A 21,968-nucleotide genomic window follows, 5' to 3' on the forward strand; every position below is an offset into this window, starting at 1 on the left:
ATTACTTTTTCATTAAAGAAAAAAAAAACCATGAATAGAGGAACTCTTGTATTGTAAAGATATAATATTTTTGTTTTAATGAGGAATAAATGATTAAAAGTAAAGATAAAATTAGGGATATTGACGAGGCTGAATACCTTTTGGATCAATTAGGTGCACCTGATAAAGATGAAGACAAGTTAGTTACAAAGTTAAGAAATAGATTAGCTTTATTTTTAAAGGAAATTCGTGAAGGAGCTGAAGGTAAAATAAATTAGAATAAGTGGAAAAAAAAAAAAAAGTTGATATATAAATGTGTATTTTAGGTGCAGGAAAAAGAGATTAAATAAGGCCTAGAATTTGAGTCCATTTCATTATATGAATAAAAAAAAATAAAATAAAATAAAATAAACTTTTTACTTCTTCTTCTTCTTTTTATTTCTTCTTCTTTTTTATTTCTTCTTCTTCCCTTTTACGTTTATATATTAACAAAAGAAAGAGAGAGTGTGTGTGTGATAGAAAAAAAGGATATGCTATATTAACAACAAAAATGTCAGAACTTTCACAATTTTTATTAGAATCAGATATTCATTTTTATAAAGATTATGCAATACCAATAATTAAAAGTAACTCAAAATTATTTGACTTGGATGAATTTGATTCAATTTTACGCGAGAATAAGTCAATACCTATTGATCGAACTATAAAGGAGGCATACAAGGACTTTGAATTAGATAAAAAATCACAGTATGAAATGCATCCAAAATTTGGTCGATATGTAAGTGTGAAAATGATGTATGGCAGATAGAAGTGATTTTAATTAAGAAGGAATATTTATTATTAGGTCTGGGATATTGCTGATCAATGGTATCAAAAATGGAATGTAGTATTCTCAGTTGAACATATGTGGAATTGGATAAAACACGGGGTCACACGGTCCTCGGCGCAATTGTCAACTACGAAAGATCATATATTCGACGCCACTTATATTCAACCTTGGTTAAATCGTATTATCGTTCGTTATAACGTTCACCCAGATCATCAAAATTTATTACAAGATATTTGTAAATACATTGGTGATTGGCACCAATCAAATCGCTCTTTAACCTTACGAGGTTCCTTCAAATTAAATACAATACCTTTGTTTCCTCCTACTTGGTTTACAAATAAATCAAAACAAAACTGTAATCGAAGTGAAGGTTTAGCTCCATCTTATTTAGCTACTTTTGTTCCTCCTTATCGGTTAGAGCAACAACAAATACCTGAAAGATGGGATCAAGTATTCTTAAAAGGTTTAACTGTAGATCCGAATCATAAAGTAAATATTGAGTCTTATTATCATGATAGATATATATATATTTATGAAAGAATCTATATCAATATTAATACATTTTTTTTTCTTTAAAACGTATAATGACTAGTTTAATTTGGATCCTATCTTGATTGCTTCTGCTATTCCTATTCTGGGTTTAACTGTCAATATGGATGAAGAATCGGGTTATAGTAAATTATTTTTAGTCATGATAAAGGCAAAATATGGTAATTTGGAGGATAAAATTGAAAATGATGTGCCTGTGGATTATTATAAACCTTGTCAAATGGCAATTAGTATTACAAAGGATATAAAAGATTTGCATTGGAATTATATTCACGGTAACATTCATCCTCGTAATATCTTGTTAAACAATGCAGATTATTTAGGGGAATTGGTGGATATCACCTTTATGCGTCGAAATGATGATACTTTAAAGAATAATTGGTCTGGAAGATGGCCTTATGTGGCTCCTGAAGTGGTCTCGACTGGTCTGAGTACGTCGGCTGATATATATGCTTTAGGTATCATCTTATGGCAATTAATTTCAAGAGTCACTTTCCCAGGTGATGTCTTAATTGACCCTCATGTCTATCGTATTGAACCTATTCCAAATGTATTAAGAGAATGGGAAGATATCTATAGTGATTGTCTTCATATAGATCCTAAAAAGAGACCTAACGCTTATACCATTCATCGACGTCTAACTCATCTCTGTAATAAATTACGAAATAACAAAATACCTTTATCTAAAGAAACTCTTCATTATATTAAAGTAAGACGACAGGAGATTCATCAGTTCCTGGATGATTTAAAGACCTCTCCGTCTCCTCTTATTCCTTCTTCGCTATTAGACGGTACTACTATTACTACTACTACTTCTACTTCTACTTCTACTACCACTATTACTCCTACCTCTTCTTCTCATACATTATGCGAAGTGGGAAATCATGTCTTGACTGCTTCTGTCACTCGTCCTTCACATCAACGTTTAAACAGTTATCCAAATTTGATTCAAAAGTTTCCCGGTTATTCATAAAAAAAAAAGAAAAAGAAAAGAAATATCATATAAATAATTTGCTTCTTCTTCTTTTTTTATATGTATAACGTTTCTATTTCTATTTCTAGTTCTTTAAACTTTATATCTATCCTTCTAAATGTTTAATACATGTTTATATTACACAGACGGTTTTCTTTTATTCTACACATGTACAAGATTAACAAAAAAAAAAATGTATATCTATGTAATCATAATACAGAAAATAAAAAATAAACATTTTCATGTCATTTAAAATGAATACATTTATGATAAATCAAATCCAGCATCTGCATTAATAGCATATAATAATTTTCTAAAATAGCAAGGAAAAGAATAAATTAGTATTATATAATTGTATATATTATATATTTATTTATAAAATATACAGAAGGAGGACTTACTCTCTAAGAACTTCATACGTTGGATAATTTGGTAACTTTAATAGATTAACACAGGTGGAACTAGTAGGTAATCTTTCAGGATCCATACCTGCATTACGCAGACAAAATTGCGGTACCAGTTCCTTGAAACCTAAAAGAGGCGGTCTGGAACATGATGTAACAAACTTGACAAATTTCATACGCAACGTGTTATCAAAGGATTCTAAAGCTTTCCAAAAGTTTTTAACTGTCTTGTCATGTTCCATATAACCTGCAAGTACTGTATGAGCACGTAAATCGGCAAGATCAATTGGTACAGATGCACCACCTAATAAGATTTGTAATTCTTGCTGATTAAACATACGAAGCCATTTGATATCAATAATGGTAGAAAGGCCTTTAAAGAAAGCTCGGCATTGTCTCGCAATCTGTACGTTTAATCGATAGTTGGCAACTGAATAAATGTATTGAATTCGATTTTGATTTGTTACGGAGATATGGCTACCACCAGGTATTAAGTCAACTGTGGTAGATGTACCATCATTTTCAAAATGGGTACTTGTGAAATCAAGCGAAAGATCTTCTACATTTCCTTCATAATTTTTAACAGCTAATAAACCTTTATATAAATCTGGATCCAAAGAAGATAAATCATCCACTATGAGATTTATATCAGTAAATTAATTTATTCTTTTCTCTCGCTCTCACTCTCACTCTCACTCTCACTCTCTCTCTACTACTTACAATAGTTTACTTGTCCAAGACATTTCTTTAAGAAAAAGTCTGCAAATGCAACATCAAGTAAAATACCTTCATAAACAGCTTTACCAATAATTAAACCTAAAAATTTGAAATATTCTAATTGCTCAGCTGTAGACAGAAAATAGTTAGTGCATCGTTTTTTTTTTTTTTTTGGTATTATCATCTTACATTCTGTTGCATAGGAAGTAGGATTAGGATATAAAAGTTGTTCAGAAGTAACTGTAAAAAGTCCATAATTGGTATTAAAGGCCTCTTTAGTAATACCCGTTAAAAACTCTTTAAATACACCTCCTCCATCAATACCCGCCTCTTCTAATCCAAATTCATCTACAAAGGAAATAAATATCTTATTCTTAAGCTCAATTCCTAACGTATGTAAAGCATTAAAGCCATCCTCAAAGATATGATTTCGACGAACTGTTGCAGATGCCTTGTTAGGACGATTATAAAATTCATCAATATGATTGCGTTTCTTGTCATTATTGACAAACATACGAAAGATTTCAACACGTTGTTCAAAGGGAATAACAAATGGAATATTGTTCAAGAGGCCTAAACGTGGACTGATGATCGCTAATCGTCCCTTAGATAACATTCTTAATGGCTTCAAGGATGTATCTTTCTCTTGTTCGCTTTCTAAATTGAACTCCTCTGCTACTGCCTCACTTGAAAAATCATCAGTATCTAAATGGGGTATTAACCAATGATCTTTAGGACAAAAACGACGTCTTGAATCTCGCATATGAATGTGCTGCAATAGATGGGTGACAGTAGATCGTAATTGATTTAGCGAAATACTCGTAAGTCCTACCATTTTTGTCAAATCCATACTATTAGCACGCCAAAACATAACAAATGAAATAGTCTTTAATTGACGACTAAGATCGACTACTTGTGTTAATTCTAAAGGGTTACGAATATGTGAAGATCCTTTATCCAAAAATTCATCATCAGCCATCGTTAATAACAATCGTCCATAAACTTCACATAATAAGTAGAGTATAGACCAACAGCCTTTTGAATTCGTTAAGAGAAATTGAGTTGCTTCAGATAAACGAGATATAATATGACAGTCATCATTAAATAACTGAGCTTCCAATGATTTTGACCATGAAGACCATAAGATGGGTAACAATAGGTCTTGAGCGTTTGATAATGATTTGTAAAGTAATGTATTTAAAATGGTATCCTTCTTTGTTGGCCAACGTAAGATAAGGGTATTAAAAAAGCTAGAGATTGATTCTATCATGATATCATTCTCTTTATGAGTGATAACAAGTTGCATAAATTGATATAATAAATGACGAATACGTTTAGAGTCATAAATTGATTCAAGCCTTTCTTTAATCAAGGGCGATACAGATGGTACTAAACTAGTATTTGATACTTCTTCCATTTCAATATCTTCTTCCTCGTCTGATAAATCACTCTCTAATATGTAAGCATGTATATACATATATATATGTTTTAAAGAATAGATTAAAATGCTTGGGTTTTGTGTTATTATTCTATTTTATTTTACCTTGATTCATTATCTCAATGCTACTCTTTTCTAATGGATCAGTAAAATAGGAGGTAGGTAAATGAGTTAGTAATAATTGAATTACTTTGGCGTAATTTGTCTATCAAATTCCAATATTTATATATAAATATGTGTATATATATATATATTCTATTACTTTTAAGTCTACATAAAGAAAGTCTACATATTACTTACAAGTATATCGCCTTCTAAGGGCTGTCCATCTTCAGTATCTCCTAATGTAGTGATATTAATTAATAATCCTGCTATAGCTAAATCATCTAGATTATTTTGACTATCTATGAACAAAGTAGTAATCGTTTCTAAAAGATCTTTGAATGGTAACTGAATTGTTAACTGAGTTATAATTTGTTTATCAGACATATTATCTAACAAAAAGGGCACGGTAAACAATTCGGTTAACAGCATACGTAACAAATTAGCTCTTGTCATATAATTTTGCTTTATAGCATATTTTTCTATTAGAGATGACGTAGAATAGTAATAAGGTGGATAAAATGTAACTAAATTCATCAAAATAGACTCCATCATATGTATTTTATAGTCACTGTTCATAATACTATGTTTTATGCAATCGAGTAATTTGGTGTAATACAAGGTAAAAGTGATAATATGAATACGATTTTCATCTTCTTTTCCTTTAAAATATGTAGTTGAATCTAATAGATATAAAAGAAACTGAGACGAAGAAATTGAACTATCATAAAGAGAAGAAGAAGAAGGGATTTATATATATATATATATATTAAATCAATCCTTTCACTTTTAAAATGTTTGATTTACCTTGAGTTCTCTATATTTGGTAGCAATACTTTTTTAATCATTAAACAGCATAACCTAACCCATGAATCGACTGCTTCTCTTTTATTGCTGATATGAAACATGTCTTTTAATTTTTGATGGTTAATCTTGGCAATGTATTCATCGACAAGTCGACAATCTTCATCATTTTTTATTTGATAAAATAAAACAAGTTGTCGAGTCAACTGAAGTAATGTTTCATTATTCAAAAACTGCGCACTGTGTAATATTTTTTGAAATTCATTTCTTTGCTCATGTCTTGTTAATGAGGCTTGTTTACGACCTCTATAAAATGCCTAATGTCATATTAGCATTCTCCTTATATATATATATATATATATATATATATATGCATGTATGTGTGTGTGTGTGTGTTTTATTTTTATAATAATCCCTTACTTACTTGAATGCGTAATGTATTTTTTATTTTAAGACGTTCTTGTTCTCTTGCTTTTCGCTCATTTTGTGCTTTAAGCATAAGTGATCTTTTATCTTCCACTTTTTTTACACCACCTAAATTAATATTTCGTCTTGGTTTGTAATTGCCTTCAAAACTAAAATTCATTTTCTCGTTGTTTGTTTAGATTGACAAAAAAAAAAGTGAATAAATTTAAAGTAGTATTTTACAATAAAGTGTCGTTGTTGGCAAAAGAAATTTCATTTTCCGATTAACTCAGACTGTATCTTGTTCATTTGAATCAAATAATTGCATTCAAATTCCTGCTATAAAATTGTTTATATTAACTATCCTTAAGGAGACCCTTTGTTCTTTTATTTTGCTTTTAAACTGTCTAGATTCTCCTTCCATTATGCACATCATTTACCACAAGCTTATCATATGCACATGGCCAATTTATTCACTATATAACAAATGACTATGACATATTCTTTTTAGTGATTTATCATCTATTTCCCTCTAGAAGTCTTTCTCATATTTAGCTGGAAATTACTTTTATTTTCTCTTTTGATTAGTTAAACTAATATAAGCAATATTCACATATATATATATATCATGTACTTTATAGAATTTATCTTCTTTTCTTTCCTTTAAATTACGAGTTTCTTCACTTTCGTTTTGTCATATCCAAATAGTATGTCAAGTAATATCGTCGGACAATGTCACATAACAAGAGACTGTTATTCATATAAAACAGAAATAAGTTGTTCTTTGGCTGGGTTGTAAGATGTATCTAAAAGAAATGTATACTATTCATACAGCCAATTTATTTTAATAATGCTACCTACCTACCCCTCCCTTTTTTTTAAAAAAAAGAAAACAGCAAGTACTTTAGAATTCTTTCTTTATTCACATTAGAGGTTATTCTGAGAAGCTATATTCACGAAATAAAAAGCTTTAGTCAAGTTTTGATTTTCAGGTGAACAATTACATATGATGAATCTGTCAAACTGAACAAATAAAAAAGGGGGGGAGGGAATAAATATATACTATTGAATTCGATAACGTAGCTCTTTAATTAAGAAAGTTAAGGATAAAACGTTTTTTTTGACTAGTCAGTCCTCTATTCCTTATAATATCATATGTTATAGAAGAGGCATTTTATACCCTCTTCCCCAAGAGAGTAAAAAATAAAAGAAAAAAAAAAGGATTTATAATCAATACCTATGATTGTATCATGCAGAGCTTGTCTATCCTTCACTGTGAACTTTTTTTTTTTTAATAATAAACAATAAAAACTTTGGCTATATTCATTATTGAACAAGATCCTATTTATAAAGTGAAATGTAGAGAGAAGAAAAGATCAAACTAGACGCTCTCTATAAAATTATAGTATTTTTTTTTTTTATTTATTTATTTTTTCAAGTAAAGCTTGTGCAGTGAGAAACCAAGCATAAAAATGAGGGTCACGATGTCATTTTTTTTTTTCATTTTTAACTTTTTTTTTTCATTTTTTACAAATGAGACCTACAAGAAAAGCTGCAGTTAAAGCTGCTGCCGCTGTTGCAAGACCCATTTCACCTTCACCTATATCGTCTGAAGAAGAAGACATGGATTCTGAATCAAGAGAAATGGATATGGATGAAGAAGACGAAATTGAGGAAGAAGATGAACAAACGAATAATTTACTAGACGATGATTTAGAATCTTTATCTGAACAAGAAGATGAAGAAGATATGGTTGAAGAAGAAGAAGAAGCACCTGTTATTCGTAAACCACGTAATAATAATAAAAGAAAGAAGCCTGGTAAGTAACAGATTTAGATATATATGTATAAAGCATTAACATTCTTAATTTCAATTTCACAAGTAATTGAAACAGATAGTGAAGAAGATGATTTCTCTGATGATTTAGAAATTCTTAGGAATAAGCCCATGACAAAACGACAAAAAGCAAAAGCGAATCAAGAAATAGCTGAAGAATATTTAGAATTGCCTATGGGTATTTATATAAAAAAACAACAACAACATTGGCAATCAAATTATTAAATTACTTTTATAGATACTGGTAAAAAGAAACAACTAACAGAAGAAGAAGAGCAATTAAGAAAGTCAGAAGTAGCAAGAAGAAGAAAGAATCAAAGTATTCAAAGAGCAGAAAAAGATAAAGCAGATACTATTAATAGATTATTAAAGAAACAAGCATCAAAAAGTAAACGTATTATTGAAGATCCTACAGAAGATAAAGAAACACCTCATGAAAAGCTAAAGAGATTAGAAGATCCAAATCGTCTTCGATATATAAATACATCGAAAGGGAGCTCATTAAGTATACCCAATGTCTTTACAATTGAACAAATATTCGGGTAATTAGAATGTTAATTTATTTCCCAGCGGTTTTTTTTTTTTTTTCTAACTCTTAAATACAATCATAGTCATCATCCTTCTTTACCATTAATGTCTACAAAAAAATGTCAAGTTGAAGGTTGTTCAAAGGATCGAAAATATACAGCTAAAAAGAGTGGGAAATATGCTTGTTCGCTTGAACATTATAAAATAGTTGAATCGAACTAACTTTTTATTATATAATAATCAATTTGTTAAATAAAGACGTATTATGTATGTTTACGAAAACCTTCTACTTTATGTGTCTTAATTGTGGCAAAGTACATATCAGCCAATTCACGACATGTTTGATCTAATAATAGTATGTCATTAATTTCTATATACATTTATATGTTTGTATTTTACTTCATTTTTAACTTACAGTGATTGACACCTTCAGTTCTATAACATTCGTCTAATTTTTCCTTTATTAATCGAGCTTCCATAACTTTAACCCAATCATCACGGATTTTTTGGTTACGTGCAGCATAAACAGCTAAATAAAATAAGCAAATATAAGCAAACTATGAAATAGACTTGTTTGTATGTAATATTGTTACCTTTATGGTCATTAGGATCAACTTGTTCCAAAGAAGGAACACTAAAAATTAAAGGAAATTAGCATAGAAATCATATATACATGGGAATTGCTTAAAACTAACCGTTCAAATGTTTTATGTTCAGGATATTCCCAAGGTTCTGCAGCAGACATTATATGTATATACAAAAAAAATGGGGGGGAAGGATTAAAAAAAAAAAAAAGGTGTAAATGTATAAACAGTTATTGTTTACCCCGGATAATAAATGATAATCATTGGATGAACAGCAGGACAGGTCTAAGCGCCACCCCTCTGCTAAGATACAAAAAAAATGCCTAAATAGCAAACAACAAAAAATGACGCAAAAAAAAACTCAGCTTCACTGTAACAGTGTTTAAATTTCAAAAGATTTGGGAATACATAATCAAAGAGATATTTATATGTTCTTATTGTGGTTAAATGCTTTAAAAAAAAACTATCAGTAAGTTAATGACTACTAGCTAAAGATTCTTTATTACTTAAAGAAAAAAGGGCGATAAATATGTGTTTAAGGGTCACAGCTTTCACTAGTAATGAGACTGTTCTATGTCATCAATCTTTACACAGTAACAATGATAAATATACAAGCAAGTTATTATTAAATATAGGCTTAGTATAATTTATTCTTATACTCGAGTTATATGGCCTGCTTATTTTACTGAACATGTCAGATTTAAACAAATCAAAAATAGAAGGCTTTATCGCCCAAAAAAAAATCAAATTATCACATAATCAAAAAACGCTCAATCTCCTTATTATTTTACTGTCTGAATGGCATGTACTACTAAAGAAATTTGGAGGGGTAATGGCAGACTAGCGTTTTTTTTTTTTTTTTTTTTTTTTTTTTTTAGATGAAACAAGACAACACATAATAAGTTAAAGCGTCATAGTGAACTTAGATTGTTCCTTATCCTGGTGAGCAAACTTAAATTTATAAATGGTTCTATATCGTTTTTTTTTTTTTCTTTCTTTCTTTTAAATATTTTATTTTGTTCCATTTTTTCTGTCTGATTTTTTTTTTTCGATTTGTTTAAACCTAATCTTTGACTCTTTTATAGATATGATAAAAAAAGTATATTATATCTAGCAAGCACTGAAAAACTCAACAATAATGAAATAGAAGTGTACAATAAAGTTTCTGAATAAATGATAGATAAGGATGAAATTAGAGACATCATTAGGAGAATTGGGACTCGTAGAAAATATAAAAACAAAAGTCACTATGTAGATGCATTCCTAACCCTTTACAGGACAATCCTGAAGTGATGAAATTCTTATTTCAAGAAAGAACTATATATTACTAGTCATAATAAAGACATCTAGATTTATATTTTAGAGATAAGTTTTACTTGATTTAAAAAGTATAGTCCATTAGTAGGAATAAAATAATTATGCTACATAAATACATTTTTGCACTTCTTTAAAAAGTCACGCTTCAAGTCAACAAAAAAAAAAAAAAATAAATAAAATAAAATAAAATAAAACTTTTTTACCTTTTCATTCCTATAAATAAAGTTTTCAATGGAGAGGGCACAAGATCCTGAAAATGCTGTCATCTTTAAGCAATTTGAAGAAGCTTGTTCTGATTTCCAGGTAAATCATTAGCATCGAGATTTACATTCTAATGCGATCTAAACATACTATTTTGTATTCAAAAAAAAAAAAAAAAAAAAAAAAAAAAAAAAAAAAAAAGGTACCTGCAACAAGAGCAGCAGCTGAACAGGTATTAACACAATTTCGTCAAATTCCTAAAGTTTTGCCAGCATGTCAATACATTTTAGGTAATCGCTTATAAAATTGAATCCGAGATCTATCATATTAACATGTATATTTAGAGCACACTGCAAGTCCTATGGTTCAATTTCAAGTTGCTCTAGCAATTGGTGATATTGCTGTTCGAGATTATACACTTTATGAAAAGAGTGATTTGTTACGTTTGAAAAACTACATGATTGAGTTTTGTCTTCAAAGAGATAGGTATATTTATTTATTGCTTATTATAATATTTGATAACTTATATATACTATATATAGCCTTGTGAAATATGTGCGTGATCAGCTTGTACTAGCTGTTGCATTAATCACTAAACGTAGTTTATTTGATGTGTCCAATGAAGATAGAGAAGCCATCTTGTTACATGTTAAGCAACTATTGCAAATGAATACTGATAATGCAGTAAAGTATTATCCTTACCTTCTACTCTAATATATCTAATCTAATTTAATTTATTTTGTCTTTTAGCAAGTGCTTTCACTTGCCTTAGCTAATGGCCTTATTGATCAATTTTCAAATACAAAATCAACTACAATTGGTTTGACTTGGGAGCACCATCATAACTGCAAGCTTTTCTTTGAAAATACTATTCTGCTACCATTATTCGAAATGGTCATTACTAAACTTCACGAATTTGTATCTCAAGTACAACAGCTACCTGATAATGTACCTGCTATACTTGTTGAAATGCTTGTATTGATTGAAAAAATACTTCATTGGGAATTTGAATCAACCAATACCACACCTGTTTTACCTGGCACGTTTTCAAAGGAATCTAATTTGGATGATTTTGATAGAGAAGATGGACCTTCTTCTGTAAAGAAAACTTATGTAATCTTTCCTAAACAATGGCAACCTGTAATTGGTAGCAGAGAAGTTTTATGGTTATTTTTTATGGTTAGTAAGCTATTTAATATATATGTATATATAACTAACTTTCTCAATAGACTTACCGTCTTGTTCAAGATGAGGATGTTTTAGGACATCGTTGTAGACAATGTTTGATTCAGCTTGCTGGATTTCAACAAGATTTCTTTAATAACAATGCTGAAATGATACAATCTTATGCTACAACAATGATTCATGGTATTCGAAAAATGATAACAGACGTTACTGCATTCGGTACAAGTCCTGATGCTCTAGGAGAACAAGGACCTCAAATGTTAGGTACGATTCAAATGATTCGTCGTTTATTGGAAAATGTTTCACTTGTGAATCTTTGTGCAATTCCTGATTTTTTCCAGTTTTTGAATGAAGTTGGTATGATTACGATTAGTTGTCTTGGAGGGACTGTAGCTGATGTAGATGAAGGATGGCTTAGTGAAGCATGTGATGAATGTTTACAAACTTGGGTTAAAATGGGTAAGGAACAAAAAAAAAAAATGAAGCTAGCTGGTTATCTCTTGTTTTTTTTTCTTAACTTACTTACTTTATTATATAGCTGAAGTAATCCAACCAAGTGATCCACGCGGAAATGATGCTAAATCTGGATTAACAACTGAACAAATTCAGCATTTAACACAATATATGACGAATGTAGCTTATCAAGTTGTAGATGCATACATCAATACTCGTCTTGAGCGTGCTAAGATGGTTTTGAATGATGATGAAGAAGAAGATGAAATTGATGCTGGATATAAAGACTGGGATACATTTGGTGATCAGTTGACATGTATTGGTACTTTAGGCCGTTTAAATCCTCAGCCTAGTCTCATGCGTCTTCAGCAATTATTAGCAGAACGTTTTGAAGCATTTAAAGCATTTTTCATGCCAGATCATGCTGGAAATGAACATGATTTAATCTTGATTCATGAACAACTTCATTGGATTATTTTGATCTCAGCTTATATCCTTGCTGACACAGGCAAAGGTGAACAGCCCATGATTCCAGAGTCCTTAATGCAACTCTCAGGATCTCAAACATACGAACAAGATCAGGTTGTTCGTCTTTCTCAACTCTTTTTAGAGTTGTTGAGGTTTAGTTCTAACTTCAGCACCAATTCTATTGAAGCAGCTAACTGTAGTCCCCGTGTAGCAGAAACATTAATTTGGTATATGGAAAGATGGAGTAAATCATATGTATTATTAGATGAGAATGAATATGGATATATGAGCCCTAACATTGCAAGAGCCTTCGGTAGGCCTGGCCCTTCAGATGGACAAGGAATGCAAATTATTGTTTTTTTCATTGAACAAATGAAGACCAACTTTATGCTTTGGAATGCTGACCCTGATGTTTTGAATCAAGTAAGTAAGCAAAACATATATAAAAACATATATCAAAAAGAGGCGCAATCCAACTTGATGAAATTATAGCTTGTCAAATGGCTCCATTCATGTGGTACATCTAATAACCTCAAAAGTGGATTATTACAATCAGGTAAAATACATACACATATACACTTATATGTATATGTTTATCTTTGAATGAAAGCTTATAAATCTTCTATCATATATAGCCCATTTCCCCGAATTAGTTCAATTTGTAACACAGAATTTGGGACAATTGCCTGAAGTGATTCATAAGTAAGAATATTTGAAATTGTTTCTTTTTTTTTGTGAGAGAGAAGGGAAACTTCTTGAATAATATCTAATATAATATATCAATTTATAGCTCTCTTGTTCAAACCATTGCCACTATTTGTAGCTCTGCCGTTGATGAAGAAACTAAGAATAACTACTTTGGATTGATGTTTAAAATGATTGAAGATCGTTTAGGATCAATCCTTCATCGACCTGACTTCCAACAATGTTACCAACAAGGCGGAATAATTGACAATGTCATTAATGCCTTAGAAATGTTCGACGGTTTAGCACTTTCATGCCAATACAGCAATACACAAATCATATTTTCTTTTTCTGCACGATTCTTTGAAAGCTTTGTACAGCTTATGAATATCTATAAGATTGCACCTGAAATTCAACTAGCTATTCTACAACTCTTTTCTGATCTTTGTAATCGATTAGATTTTGGATTATTAAGTAATGAAGAAAAGCAAATGTTGTATCATACTATTATTGAAATCTTGAAGATATATGGAGCAACTAACCAAGGTAAAAAAAGATTACATTCACAAGAGGAAGAAGAAGATAAGCCCTATGCAGATATTTCGACTGTCTTGATCATATTATCGAACATTATGTCCTCTGGAATAGAAGACTTTAGTCGTAAAGGACAAGAACATTCAGATGTAGCAGATGTTGTTTTGTTTGGTGTTAACATAGTGATACCTATGATTGACTTGGAAATGCTGAAGGTAATTTTTTTTTTAAAAAAATATTAATATTAAACATTACTCTGTATATGATATGCTAAATATGCCTATTATATTAGATTCCAAGCTTATGTCAACAATATATTCGATTGATTTCTCATTTGATAGAGTTATTCCCAGATAAATTATCAGGTTTACCTTCATCCCTTTTCAATAACTTAATGGCTAGTTTGGAATATGGTGTCCGACATGATATTTCAGACGTAAATGTATTAACTTTACAGGCTATTGCTCCATTGACTATTTGGGCATATCATCAACAATTACGGGGCATTAGTATTGATTTCTTAAAGGAGGCATTACAAAAATTCTTACAAGAGTTACTTCATTGTTTATTATTCCAACATTTGGATACGAGTATTATAGATGCAGCCTCAGATGCCTTGCTTGCTTTGATTTGTATACAAAAGGTAACATTATATTATGTATATATGAATTATAACCGATCTATTTAAATATATACATATATTATTTAGGATATTTATATGATATTGGCAAATCAAATTATTTCACAACAATCAATGGAAATCCAAACACGCTTATTAAATGCCTTTGAAAAATTAGATCACGCTACACCACAACAAGGTACACCATTAAATAGAAATAATACTAAATTTAAGGAAGCATTATTGGCTTTCTTGATGAATGTTCGCGCTGTTTTAAGAGTTAAATAATACAAAGAAAAGAAGAAAGTATAATAAAAATATGTAAATATGTCTTATATAAAGTTTAATAAAACAGTAGTTGAATACTTGGGATACAATTAAAGCAAATGAAATAAGTACTTTCTAGTAACAGTCTTACTAAATACATATATATATATATATATATATATATGAATATATTGATACAAGTATGCATTTTGCTACTTTAATTTTTTATACAACAGATGCTTCTTATAAAGTCTCTTGGATAACAATATACTCATATATATTGCATCATTTCCCTTTGCTTTAAATTACCTCTCCTCTACCCTTACCCACAGCGCAACAAATACAAATATTTAACAGCAAGTATTTGACTTTGTAGATTCTTCTTTAACGCTACATTTACTCTATTTTCGTTCCAAATATACAAACAATTACTACTTTGAATGAATCATAAGCATTCATTTATAAAACATAAACTAAAGCGTCAAGACATCAGATCAGTTTTATTTATTACTTGGACTTGGATTTTTTTTTTTTTTCTAAATTTGAAGAAAAAAAAAATAGAAGAAAGGGTTATATATCAAAGAGTGAGTAAATAAAATCAAAGCATTGTTCCTTCTTCAATTTGATCATCAATTACTCCTTGACGTCTAATTAAATCGATTACAAATTCTGATATTGACTTTGCCTCTGCCATAGCACCCATTCCTTTTAAAGAAAAGAAAAAAAAATATGTCAAAATTGAAGCTGAATTCATTCAGTTATTCTTTTCTTTTACCTGTATCCCCACAAGCTAATCTTTTATTTATAGGCTGAATAATAATAAACTTAAGAATATCTCTTAAAATATCTAAATGCTTTGATGTGAAAGGATGTGTCCACATACTTGTATTCATAGCAGGGCAAGCAATCACAGGTTTTTTGACGTCCCAAGCGCGAAGTATACATGTCTAATAATACAAGAATAAGTTTTTTACGAAACAAATAAAATCTGGTTGCACTTACCAATAAATTATCACATAAGCCATTTGCTATCTTTCCCAATGTATTAGCATCTAATGGTGCAATCACCATTATGTCTGCCCAATTTCGTAACTAAATAATGATAATAATAATAATCAATATCTTGCATATAAACTTTGTTTATAAATTTACCTCAATGTGTAAAATTGGATCGCTAACCTTCCTCCATCCCTAAAAACACATGTACATGCATTAAATTAAAAAAAAAAAAAAAAAAAAAAAAAAAAAACGAATAATAAGAAATAATTAACTTACATTCCATTCATCTTGGTCCCTATATACATTACAGTCTATTTTCTCATCTTTTACAAAATGATAAGCTGCGTCTGTCAATACAACTTTTATGTTTATGTTAGGATACTAATTAATAGTTTAAGAAAAATTGTAAAAAAAAAAAAAAAAAAAATCGATTGAAATGAAAGTTGCTTACTTCTTTTAATAATTTGACAAGGATAGGCACCTTAATAGTTGCCACACTTCCAGTAGCACCAATAAGTATATTAGTCATATTGCAGGAAGAAAAGACAAATAAATGAAAAGTACTGAGTATAAATAATTTATAATTTTGTCACAAGCAGTGATAGCGCAGCATAAAATGCCAAAAAAAGTGATTTTGAAAGGTGTCTCGTGAGCTCCTTTTTTTTTAATATAGATACATGTATTCATGACTCTATCATCTTTCATGGTTTTATATAGTACTTCATTATAAGGTTTATTATTTAGTTGACCTGATGACATATAAATTTGCAAATAATAATAAAAATAAGATTTGCAATACGCATGTTCTCGGAATACTACTGTTACTAGACTTTTATGTAAAGCTTATTTTATGTTGAAGTAATTCTTTTTTTTTTTTTTTATTCTTATTATTTTATTATGAATTTTTACCTATTCAGCATATGAATACAGAAGGTAATATATATATATATGTATATATATTAACATAATAAAAGTATGTTCAGTTACTTGATTAGTTATGTATTTTTTCGCTACATAGACAATTATTTTAATACATGTCGTGAATGTCATAAACCAATTATGACACATCAACAAAGATCATTAAGAATGACTGGAACATTAAACAATGAGAAAAAGAAGAAACGTCAACAACAAAAAGATAGTAAATCTATTTTTATAAAGATAGATAAAATTTTAAAAATTGTGTTTTGTTATGGCAGTAACAAGAAATGGAAAAAGAACAATAAATGTAAAATAGAAGAAGTAGTAAATCACTGTAAATGTTCTTCTCTTCCCATTAGAAAGTTATCAGATTCATTGATAACTACTGTCAACTTCCATGCTGAACCATCGTCTTACGATCATCAGAACCCAACAGGTAAAAGTAATATAAATGATGTTACCTTTAACATAGACAGACATATATTTGTTTATATAGACTTTAGTACTGGTCATCACTGGATCTTTAGGACTGGTTGGACACCACATCCTAATTTATTATCAGCAACAACGGGTTTGTGTGATAACTGTCATGAAAGGGTTCACAAGGATTCAAGACAATGTCCACATTGCGGTGAAAATGTTCTATTCTATATATAATAGTATACTGTATTACGTAATAATATAAGAATGATATACATAAATTTTTTTTACAAAATAGGCTTTCTATATTATTATGTTGAAAAAAAAAAAGGGCAACAATCCTAATGTTGATCCCTTTCCTTTAATAATACCTTTATATAGAAAATATATCTAAATTGAGAATAATTAACAGGCAACTTTGTTCCTATGGAGATTAAGGGGAAGAGTGCTTCTTTTTTTTTTTAACAATATAGGGAATTATTCTCTGTCTGTGAATATCTTTAATGTATATTTACTTTAACTGAAGTTTGTGTTAAAGATAAAATACATGTATAATAAATATAGTACTAGTGTATATATAATTTTGTTGAATAGAAGGTTCTGTAATGTGTTTAATAATAGACTTCTTTATCTATAAAAGTCACATAATAGATTACCTGCCTTATAAAATATATAAATGTCAAAAAATAAAAAATATACGCAAGGTACCTGTTAAAATAGGAAAATTGAAATCGAATCTGTGTTTCAAAATCAAAAAAAAGATCTACAACATATTCCTGGTAAATTAACAAAAATGTAACAACAATAACTGCGTCACTTGATGTTTTTCTTTTTCACAATTTTTTATTTGTATACAAATATGGATCTATGATCAAATTATTTCGCAATGCTAAAAAAAAAACTATTTTTATAGAAAATTGCCTTTATTTATACTTTTTTTCTTGTTTTCTATAGAAGAAAAATGGAATATCTGTCTTATTAAAAAAAATAGCTTTTTTTGTTTCGTTTACTATTTTTAACTTCTTTTTAATACTAAGAAGTAAGGCTTCTTTTTTTTTTTTTGCTACTTTTTAAACGGAGACAAGTTCAATGTATATTTTTATCTTGAAGAAAAAAAAACTCTTTCCATGCTGTTGATTCTTCAATAAAATAATCTTTGTACAATGTGTAGAATAAGTTAACAATTCTAAATTTGGAAAAATTGTTAACAATTCTCTATAATTATTAATAAATAATGTGCAACCGTTTATTCAAGAATAATCTGGTCCAGATTGATTCAATGTAACATAATACTGTGAAAAGTGCGTTTACTCGTTTTTTTTTTCTATTCATAAAACGAAAGTTATACATCATTTGTTTTGTTTTTTGTTTTTTTTTTTTTTTTGAAACCCAAATTATAAAATAAATAGCAGTTTTTTTTTTTTTTTTCTTTTTTAATTCCGCTTTCTATAGTAGTTTCTCTCCTTTTTGCACATATAAAACTCGGTACTTTTTCTTTTTTGTTAATTACATTTTTCCTTTATCTTTTTTTTTTCTTCTTCTTCTCCTTTCGATCTATTTATCTTACCTTCATTTATAAAATATGACTTGGAAAATTACTCTTGCATCGATTGCTGTTCTAGCAGGTGTAAATGCAGTTACTACTAATTATACCAGTAATACTGATCCCACAAATATCACTCTTCCTGATATTCCTCAAGTTACTTCTCATGATCCAGCTCAACAATGTGTTTACTACAACTCTCCTTACACCATTTCTCCTTCTGAATGGCCTACTGTATGGGATATTGCTACTTCCAACGGTATAAATAAATCACCCGAGTTCCAAGCCTTATATAACTCCATTGATTGGACTAAAGTACCCAACATTCCTGTCAGAAAACTCACTGCTGCTGGTGGCCTTGATATGACAGGTTATGATGCTGTTAATGATCCTGACTGTTGGTGGTCCAGTTCTCAATGTAAGACACCCAAGACAGCAGGTATCAATGCTGATCTCTATGCTTGCCCCGAGCCTGATGTTTGGGGTTTAACATTTGATGATGGACCCAACTGTTCTCATAATGCCTTTTATGACTTTTTACAAGAAAATAAACAAAAGGCTACTATGTTCTATATTGGTTCTAACGTTGTTAATTGGCCATATGGTGCTCTTCGTGGTGTCAGAGATGGTCACCAAATTGCTGGTCATACTTGGTCTCATAAAATGATGACTACCTTAACCAATGAAGAAGTTCTTGCTGAACTTTATTATACTCAAAAGGCTATTAAATATGTTACCGGTGTTACTCCCAAGTACTGGCGTCCTGTAAGTTTATATTTACTCTTTCCTTTTTTTTTAAAAAAATAGCTAAACTAACCAACTATATACATACATACATACATACATACTGTTATTTATATAGGCACTTGGTGATTTAGATGATCGTGTTCGCTGGATCGCTACACAATTAGATTTAACTGCTATTATTTGGAACTTGGATACATTTGACTGGGCTGCTAATGTTCAACCTGGTGTTACTACTCAAACTGTTGATGACTTGTATACTTCTTTTATCGAAATGGGCAAAAACGGTACATTTGATCACAGTGGTAATATTGTTTTATCTCATGAAATTAACAATCAAACTATGGATTTCTTTATGAAACATTACCCCGAAATCAAGAAGGCCTATAGTCATGTTTTAGATGTTGCTACTTGTATGAATATCACACATCCTTATGCCGAATCTACAATTACTTTCCCCACTTTTGAACAAGTAACTGGAGGCTCTTCTTCTAATTCTACTATTACACCCGGTGCTTCAACAGTTTCTACTAAGGCTAATTCTGGTAATACCATGTATTCATTCAACAGTGCTCTCTTCATTGCTGCCCTCTTTGGCATTTTAGTTCTTGTTTAAATTATTTTCTTAATTATATATGTATACATCAAACAAACCATATATTCCTTATTAAATAGAAGTAACATATAATTCTCCTCCGTTTTCCCCCCCCTCCCTTTGATATCATATTATACAAAAATAATAAATTTGTGTATCTGTATATATATATATAAAAAAAAGAAAAAGTCCCGACATTAAATACCTTGTCTAACACTTAATTGGAAATGTATATTGGAGATACGAGGATATTTCCCTAATATATGCTAAGAATATAAATCTTTCCCGAATATTACAATAATGTATCTTCTTCTAATAGACCCTTAAAAAAATATAACATGCTTGTTTAGCTAAGCTATTTTTTTTTTCTTACTTATCTAAGCATGTCAAAAAGAAATAATCTGTGATAACGATCTACCGAACATCTTTCAGAATTATAATCAATTTACAGTTTTTTAATATATTATAAAACAATTAACCTTTGATATAAAATATCAATTTAAGTGAGTAATGTTAACTTATTTAAAGTTATTTCATTCTTCTATTATTATATGAGCAGAGAAAGATTCATACATGGAAATAAACCAGTAATGGATTAATAAATATCCATTTACTCCTCAAACACAGTGAATTATTTGTTAACAATGATTGTAATTGAATGACTTAATATCACACCTTATTCAAAGAATGGATAAACTGTTAGAAATGGCATATCAATATTTTAGATAATCATGATACGCTTGCTCGATCGATTAATGTCATGAATATTTGCTAACAATCTTTTTTTTTTTCAAATTACACTGTGTTACTCTGCTTTTATTTATTATGTAATATTACTACGGGTTATGGTCCAAATTGGCACTTTTTTTTTCTTGTTCCATTCTTGTCATTGAACTGCATGGTATTAGTTTTCAACTTATGCCCCAGAGTAGTATTACAATGACGATAAACTAATATACGTAATTGATAAAAAAAAAAAGAGGGGAATGAACCCCATACATAATAATATGCAATGTTATTATTATTGTGCTGTATGAAACATATAGTAGCCAAGTTGCAATAACTGTATGCATAATTCTGAAAATCACTAGAAAAGCTATTTTTTATAATAAGAACTTATTTGCATAAAGCTCATAATAAAGTTTTAAAAATTTATATACATATTCTTTCTTTGCGATTTGATTCATATTTCTTCTGAACTTTCAATTTTTTTTTTCCTAGTGCTTCATTCTTGCTCTTGTTTGAACTGCACTAAGCATATATATATTAACAACTCCAGATTCACTGATAAGAATGCATTAAAAAAATCAATAGGTTATAATCTCTTATAATAAAATTATTTTATTGCAGTTTTTTTTCTTTAAAAAAAAAGCTGAAACTCTCAAATACCCTTATTAAATTATCTACAGCTTCGTCTTATGATTGTGTATAGTTTTCTGTCAAAAAACTCTAAAAATTGTAGTTTCTTAAACTTCTTAAAATTGAACTTTTAGAATTATTGGTCAGGCTCTACTTTCATTTCCTTACTGTATCATACTGGCCATCAGTTTTCATTGTTTTGCGGTTGAAAGAAAGAAAGAAAAAAAAAAGCTTTCTTCTAATCATTATACATATTGGATACTATAACTACTCCCAACAACGCATAATCTTTCAGCAGCATGCAATTTTTTCTACTACTTTTTTTTTTTAACTACAGCTTCTAATTTGTTTTCTTTGAGATCAAGTTTAATTTGAATGGGGTCACGCTTTTTTTATTATTATTATTATTAATAGTTTCTTTTTTAAAACTAAGCGCATCTCTCTTCTCAGTGATGTAATACATGTCTATAATACCATTTTCTATAAAAGAAAATATATATTCTACTATATA

General features: G+C 29.4%; 9 protein-coding genes across 9 annotated transcripts; 6 read left to right on the top strand and 3 right to left on the bottom strand.

The window, feature by feature from the left end:
- Positions 1-18: 18 nt before the first annotated feature.
- BX663DRAFT_509526 (uncharacterized protein) lies at positions 19-409 on the top strand. The gene is made up of 3 exons (XM_051527633.1): positions 19-53; positions 116-243; positions 306-409. The coding sequence occupies exons 1-3, from the start codon at positions 31-33 to the stop codon at positions 323-325; spliced, it is 171 nt and encodes a 56-aa protein (XP_051383076.1). The 5' UTR covers positions 19-30; the 3' UTR covers positions 326-409.
- Positions 289-2,596, top strand: BX663DRAFT_509528 (kinase-like domain-containing protein). The gene is made up of 4 exons (XM_051527634.1): positions 289-331; positions 399-757; positions 824-1,297; positions 1,401-2,596. The coding sequence occupies exons 2-4, from the start codon at positions 530-532 to the stop codon at positions 2,328-2,330; spliced, it is 1,632 nt and encodes a 543-aa protein (XP_051383077.1). The 5' UTR covers positions 289-331; positions 399-529; the 3' UTR covers positions 2,331-2,596.
- Positions 2,595-6,450, bottom strand: BX663DRAFT_536455 (uncharacterized protein; the record flags this gene model as incomplete). Its single annotated transcript, XM_051530627.1, has 8 exons — positions 6,220-6,450; positions 5,799-6,112; positions 5,190-5,712; positions 4,995-5,094; positions 3,641-4,903; positions 3,455-3,580; positions 2,732-3,368; positions 2,595-2,643 (listed from the first exon to the last, which is right to left on the bottom strand). The coding sequence occupies exons 1-8, from the start codon at positions 6,379-6,381 to the stop codon at positions 2,595-2,597; spliced, it is 3,174 nt and encodes a 1,057-aa protein (XP_051383078.1). The 5' UTR covers positions 6,382-6,450.
- Positions 6,451-8,147: 1,697 nt separating this feature from the next.
- On the top strand, positions 8,148-8,786 carry BX663DRAFT_434271 (PAPA-1-like conserved region-domain-containing protein; the record flags this gene model as incomplete). Its single annotated transcript, XM_051523057.1, has 3 exons — positions 8,148-8,214; positions 8,275-8,578; positions 8,648-8,786. The coding sequence occupies 3 exons, from the start codon at positions 8,148-8,150 to the stop codon at positions 8,784-8,786; spliced, it is 510 nt and encodes a 169-aa protein (XP_051383079.1).
- Positions 8,787-8,827: 41 nt separating this feature from the next.
- BX663DRAFT_551942 (uncharacterized protein) lies at positions 8,828-9,309 on the bottom strand (the record flags this gene model as incomplete). The annotated part of the gene is made up of 4 exons (XM_051531323.1): positions 8,828-8,910; positions 8,980-9,093; positions 9,158-9,198; positions 9,260-9,309. The coding sequence occupies 4 exons, from the start codon at positions 9,307-9,309 to the stop codon at positions 8,828-8,830; spliced, it is 288 nt and encodes a 95-aa protein (XP_051383080.1).
- A 1,387-nt stretch (positions 9,310-10,696) lies between these two features.
- On the top strand, positions 10,697-14,897 carry BX663DRAFT_486348 (armadillo-type protein; the record flags this gene model as incomplete). Its single annotated transcript, XM_051524669.1, has 12 exons — positions 10,697-10,768; positions 10,869-10,956; positions 11,011-11,152; positions 11,209-11,350; positions 11,417-11,845; positions 11,896-12,310; positions 12,390-13,195; positions 13,265-13,328; positions 13,408-13,474; positions 13,563-14,205; positions 14,283-14,633; positions 14,700-14,897. The coding sequence occupies 12 exons, from the start codon at positions 10,697-10,699 to the stop codon at positions 14,895-14,897; spliced, it is 3,417 nt and encodes a 1,138-aa protein (XP_051383081.1).
- A 456-nt stretch (positions 14,898-15,353) lies between these two features.
- BX663DRAFT_509543 (flavoprotein) lies at positions 15,354-16,518 on the bottom strand. The gene is made up of 6 exons (XM_051527635.1): positions 16,327-16,518; positions 16,152-16,256; positions 16,029-16,067; positions 15,879-15,968; positions 15,652-15,823; positions 15,354-15,581 (listed from the first exon to the last, which is right to left on the bottom strand). The coding sequence occupies exons 1-6, from the start codon at positions 16,402-16,404 to the stop codon at positions 15,475-15,477; spliced, it is 591 nt and encodes a 196-aa protein (XP_051383082.1). The 5' UTR covers positions 16,405-16,518; the 3' UTR covers positions 15,354-15,474.
- Positions 16,519-16,748: 230 nt separating this feature from the next.
- Positions 16,749-17,866, top strand: BX663DRAFT_509546 (uncharacterized protein). The gene is made up of 2 exons (XM_051527636.1): positions 16,749-17,460; positions 17,588-17,866. Exon 1 carries the CDS (start codon positions 16,851-16,853, stop codon positions 17,451-17,453), a length of 603 nt encoding a protein of 200 aa, XP_051383083.1. The 5' UTR covers positions 16,749-16,850; the 3' UTR covers positions 17,454-17,460; positions 17,588-17,866.
- Positions 17,867-18,630: 764 nt separating this feature from the next.
- Positions 18,631-20,272, top strand: BX663DRAFT_454496 (chitin deacetylase 2). The gene is made up of 2 exons (XM_051523819.1): positions 18,631-19,524; positions 19,622-20,272. The coding sequence occupies exons 1-2, from the start codon at positions 18,799-18,801 to the stop codon at positions 20,117-20,119; spliced, it is 1,224 nt and encodes a 407-aa protein (XP_051383084.1). The 5' UTR covers positions 18,631-18,798; the 3' UTR covers positions 20,120-20,272.
- The last annotated feature ends 1,696 nt before the right edge of the window (positions 20,273-21,968 follow it).

Source organism: Cokeromyces recurvatus, assembly GCF_025118155.1.
Source record: "Cokeromyces recurvatus strain NRRL 2243 chromosome Unknown BX663scaffold_12, whole genome shotgun sequence".
NCBI lineage: Eukaryota > Fungi > Mucoromycota > Mucoromycetes > Mucorales > Mucoraceae > Cokeromyces > Cokeromyces recurvatus.

Coding starts and splice junctions, on each gene's coding strand:
- BX663DRAFT_509526 (XM_051527633.1), top strand. CDS start 31: ATGAATAGAGGAACTCTTGTATT. Junction 54..115: donor AATAGAGGAACTCTTGTATT/GTAAAGATATAA, acceptor AGATAAAATTAG/GGATATTGACGAGGCTGAAT. Junction 244..305: donor AATTCGTGAAGGAGCTGAAG/GTAAAATAAATT, acceptor TGTGTATTTTAG/GTGCAGGAAAAAGAGATTAA.
- BX663DRAFT_509528 (XM_051527634.1), top strand. CDS start 530: ATGTCAGAACTTTCACAATTTTTATTAGAATCAGATATTCATTTTTAT. Junction 758..823: donor ATCCAAAATTTGGTCGATAT/GTAAGTGTGAAA, acceptor ATTTATTATTAG/GTCTGGGATATTGCTGATCA. Junction 1,298..1,400: donor CTGTAGATCCGAATCATAAA/GTAAATATTGAG, acceptor TATAATGACTAG/TTTAATTTGGATCCTATCTT.
- BX663DRAFT_509543 (XM_051527635.1), bottom strand. CDS start 16,404: ATGACTAATATACTTATTGGTGCTACTGGAAGTGTGGCAACTATTAAG. Junction 15,969..16,028: donor ATCCAATTTTACACATTGAG/GTAAATTTATAA, acceptor ATCATTATTTAG/TTACGAAATTGGGCAGACAT. Junction 15,582..15,651: donor ATTAGCTTGTGGGGATACAG/GTAAAAGAAAAG, acceptor TTTCTTTAAAAG/GAATGGGTGCTATGGCAGAG.
- BX663DRAFT_509546 (XM_051527636.1), top strand. CDS start 16,851: ATGTTCAGTTACTTGATTAGTTATGTATTTTTTCGCTACATAGACAAT.
- BX663DRAFT_454496 (XM_051523819.1), top strand. CDS start 18,799: ATGACTTGGAAAATTACTCTTGCATCGATTGCTGTTCTAGCAGGTGTA. Junction 19,525..19,621: donor CTCCCAAGTACTGGCGTCCT/GTAAGTTTATAT, acceptor TTATTTATATAG/GCACTTGGTGATTTAGATGA.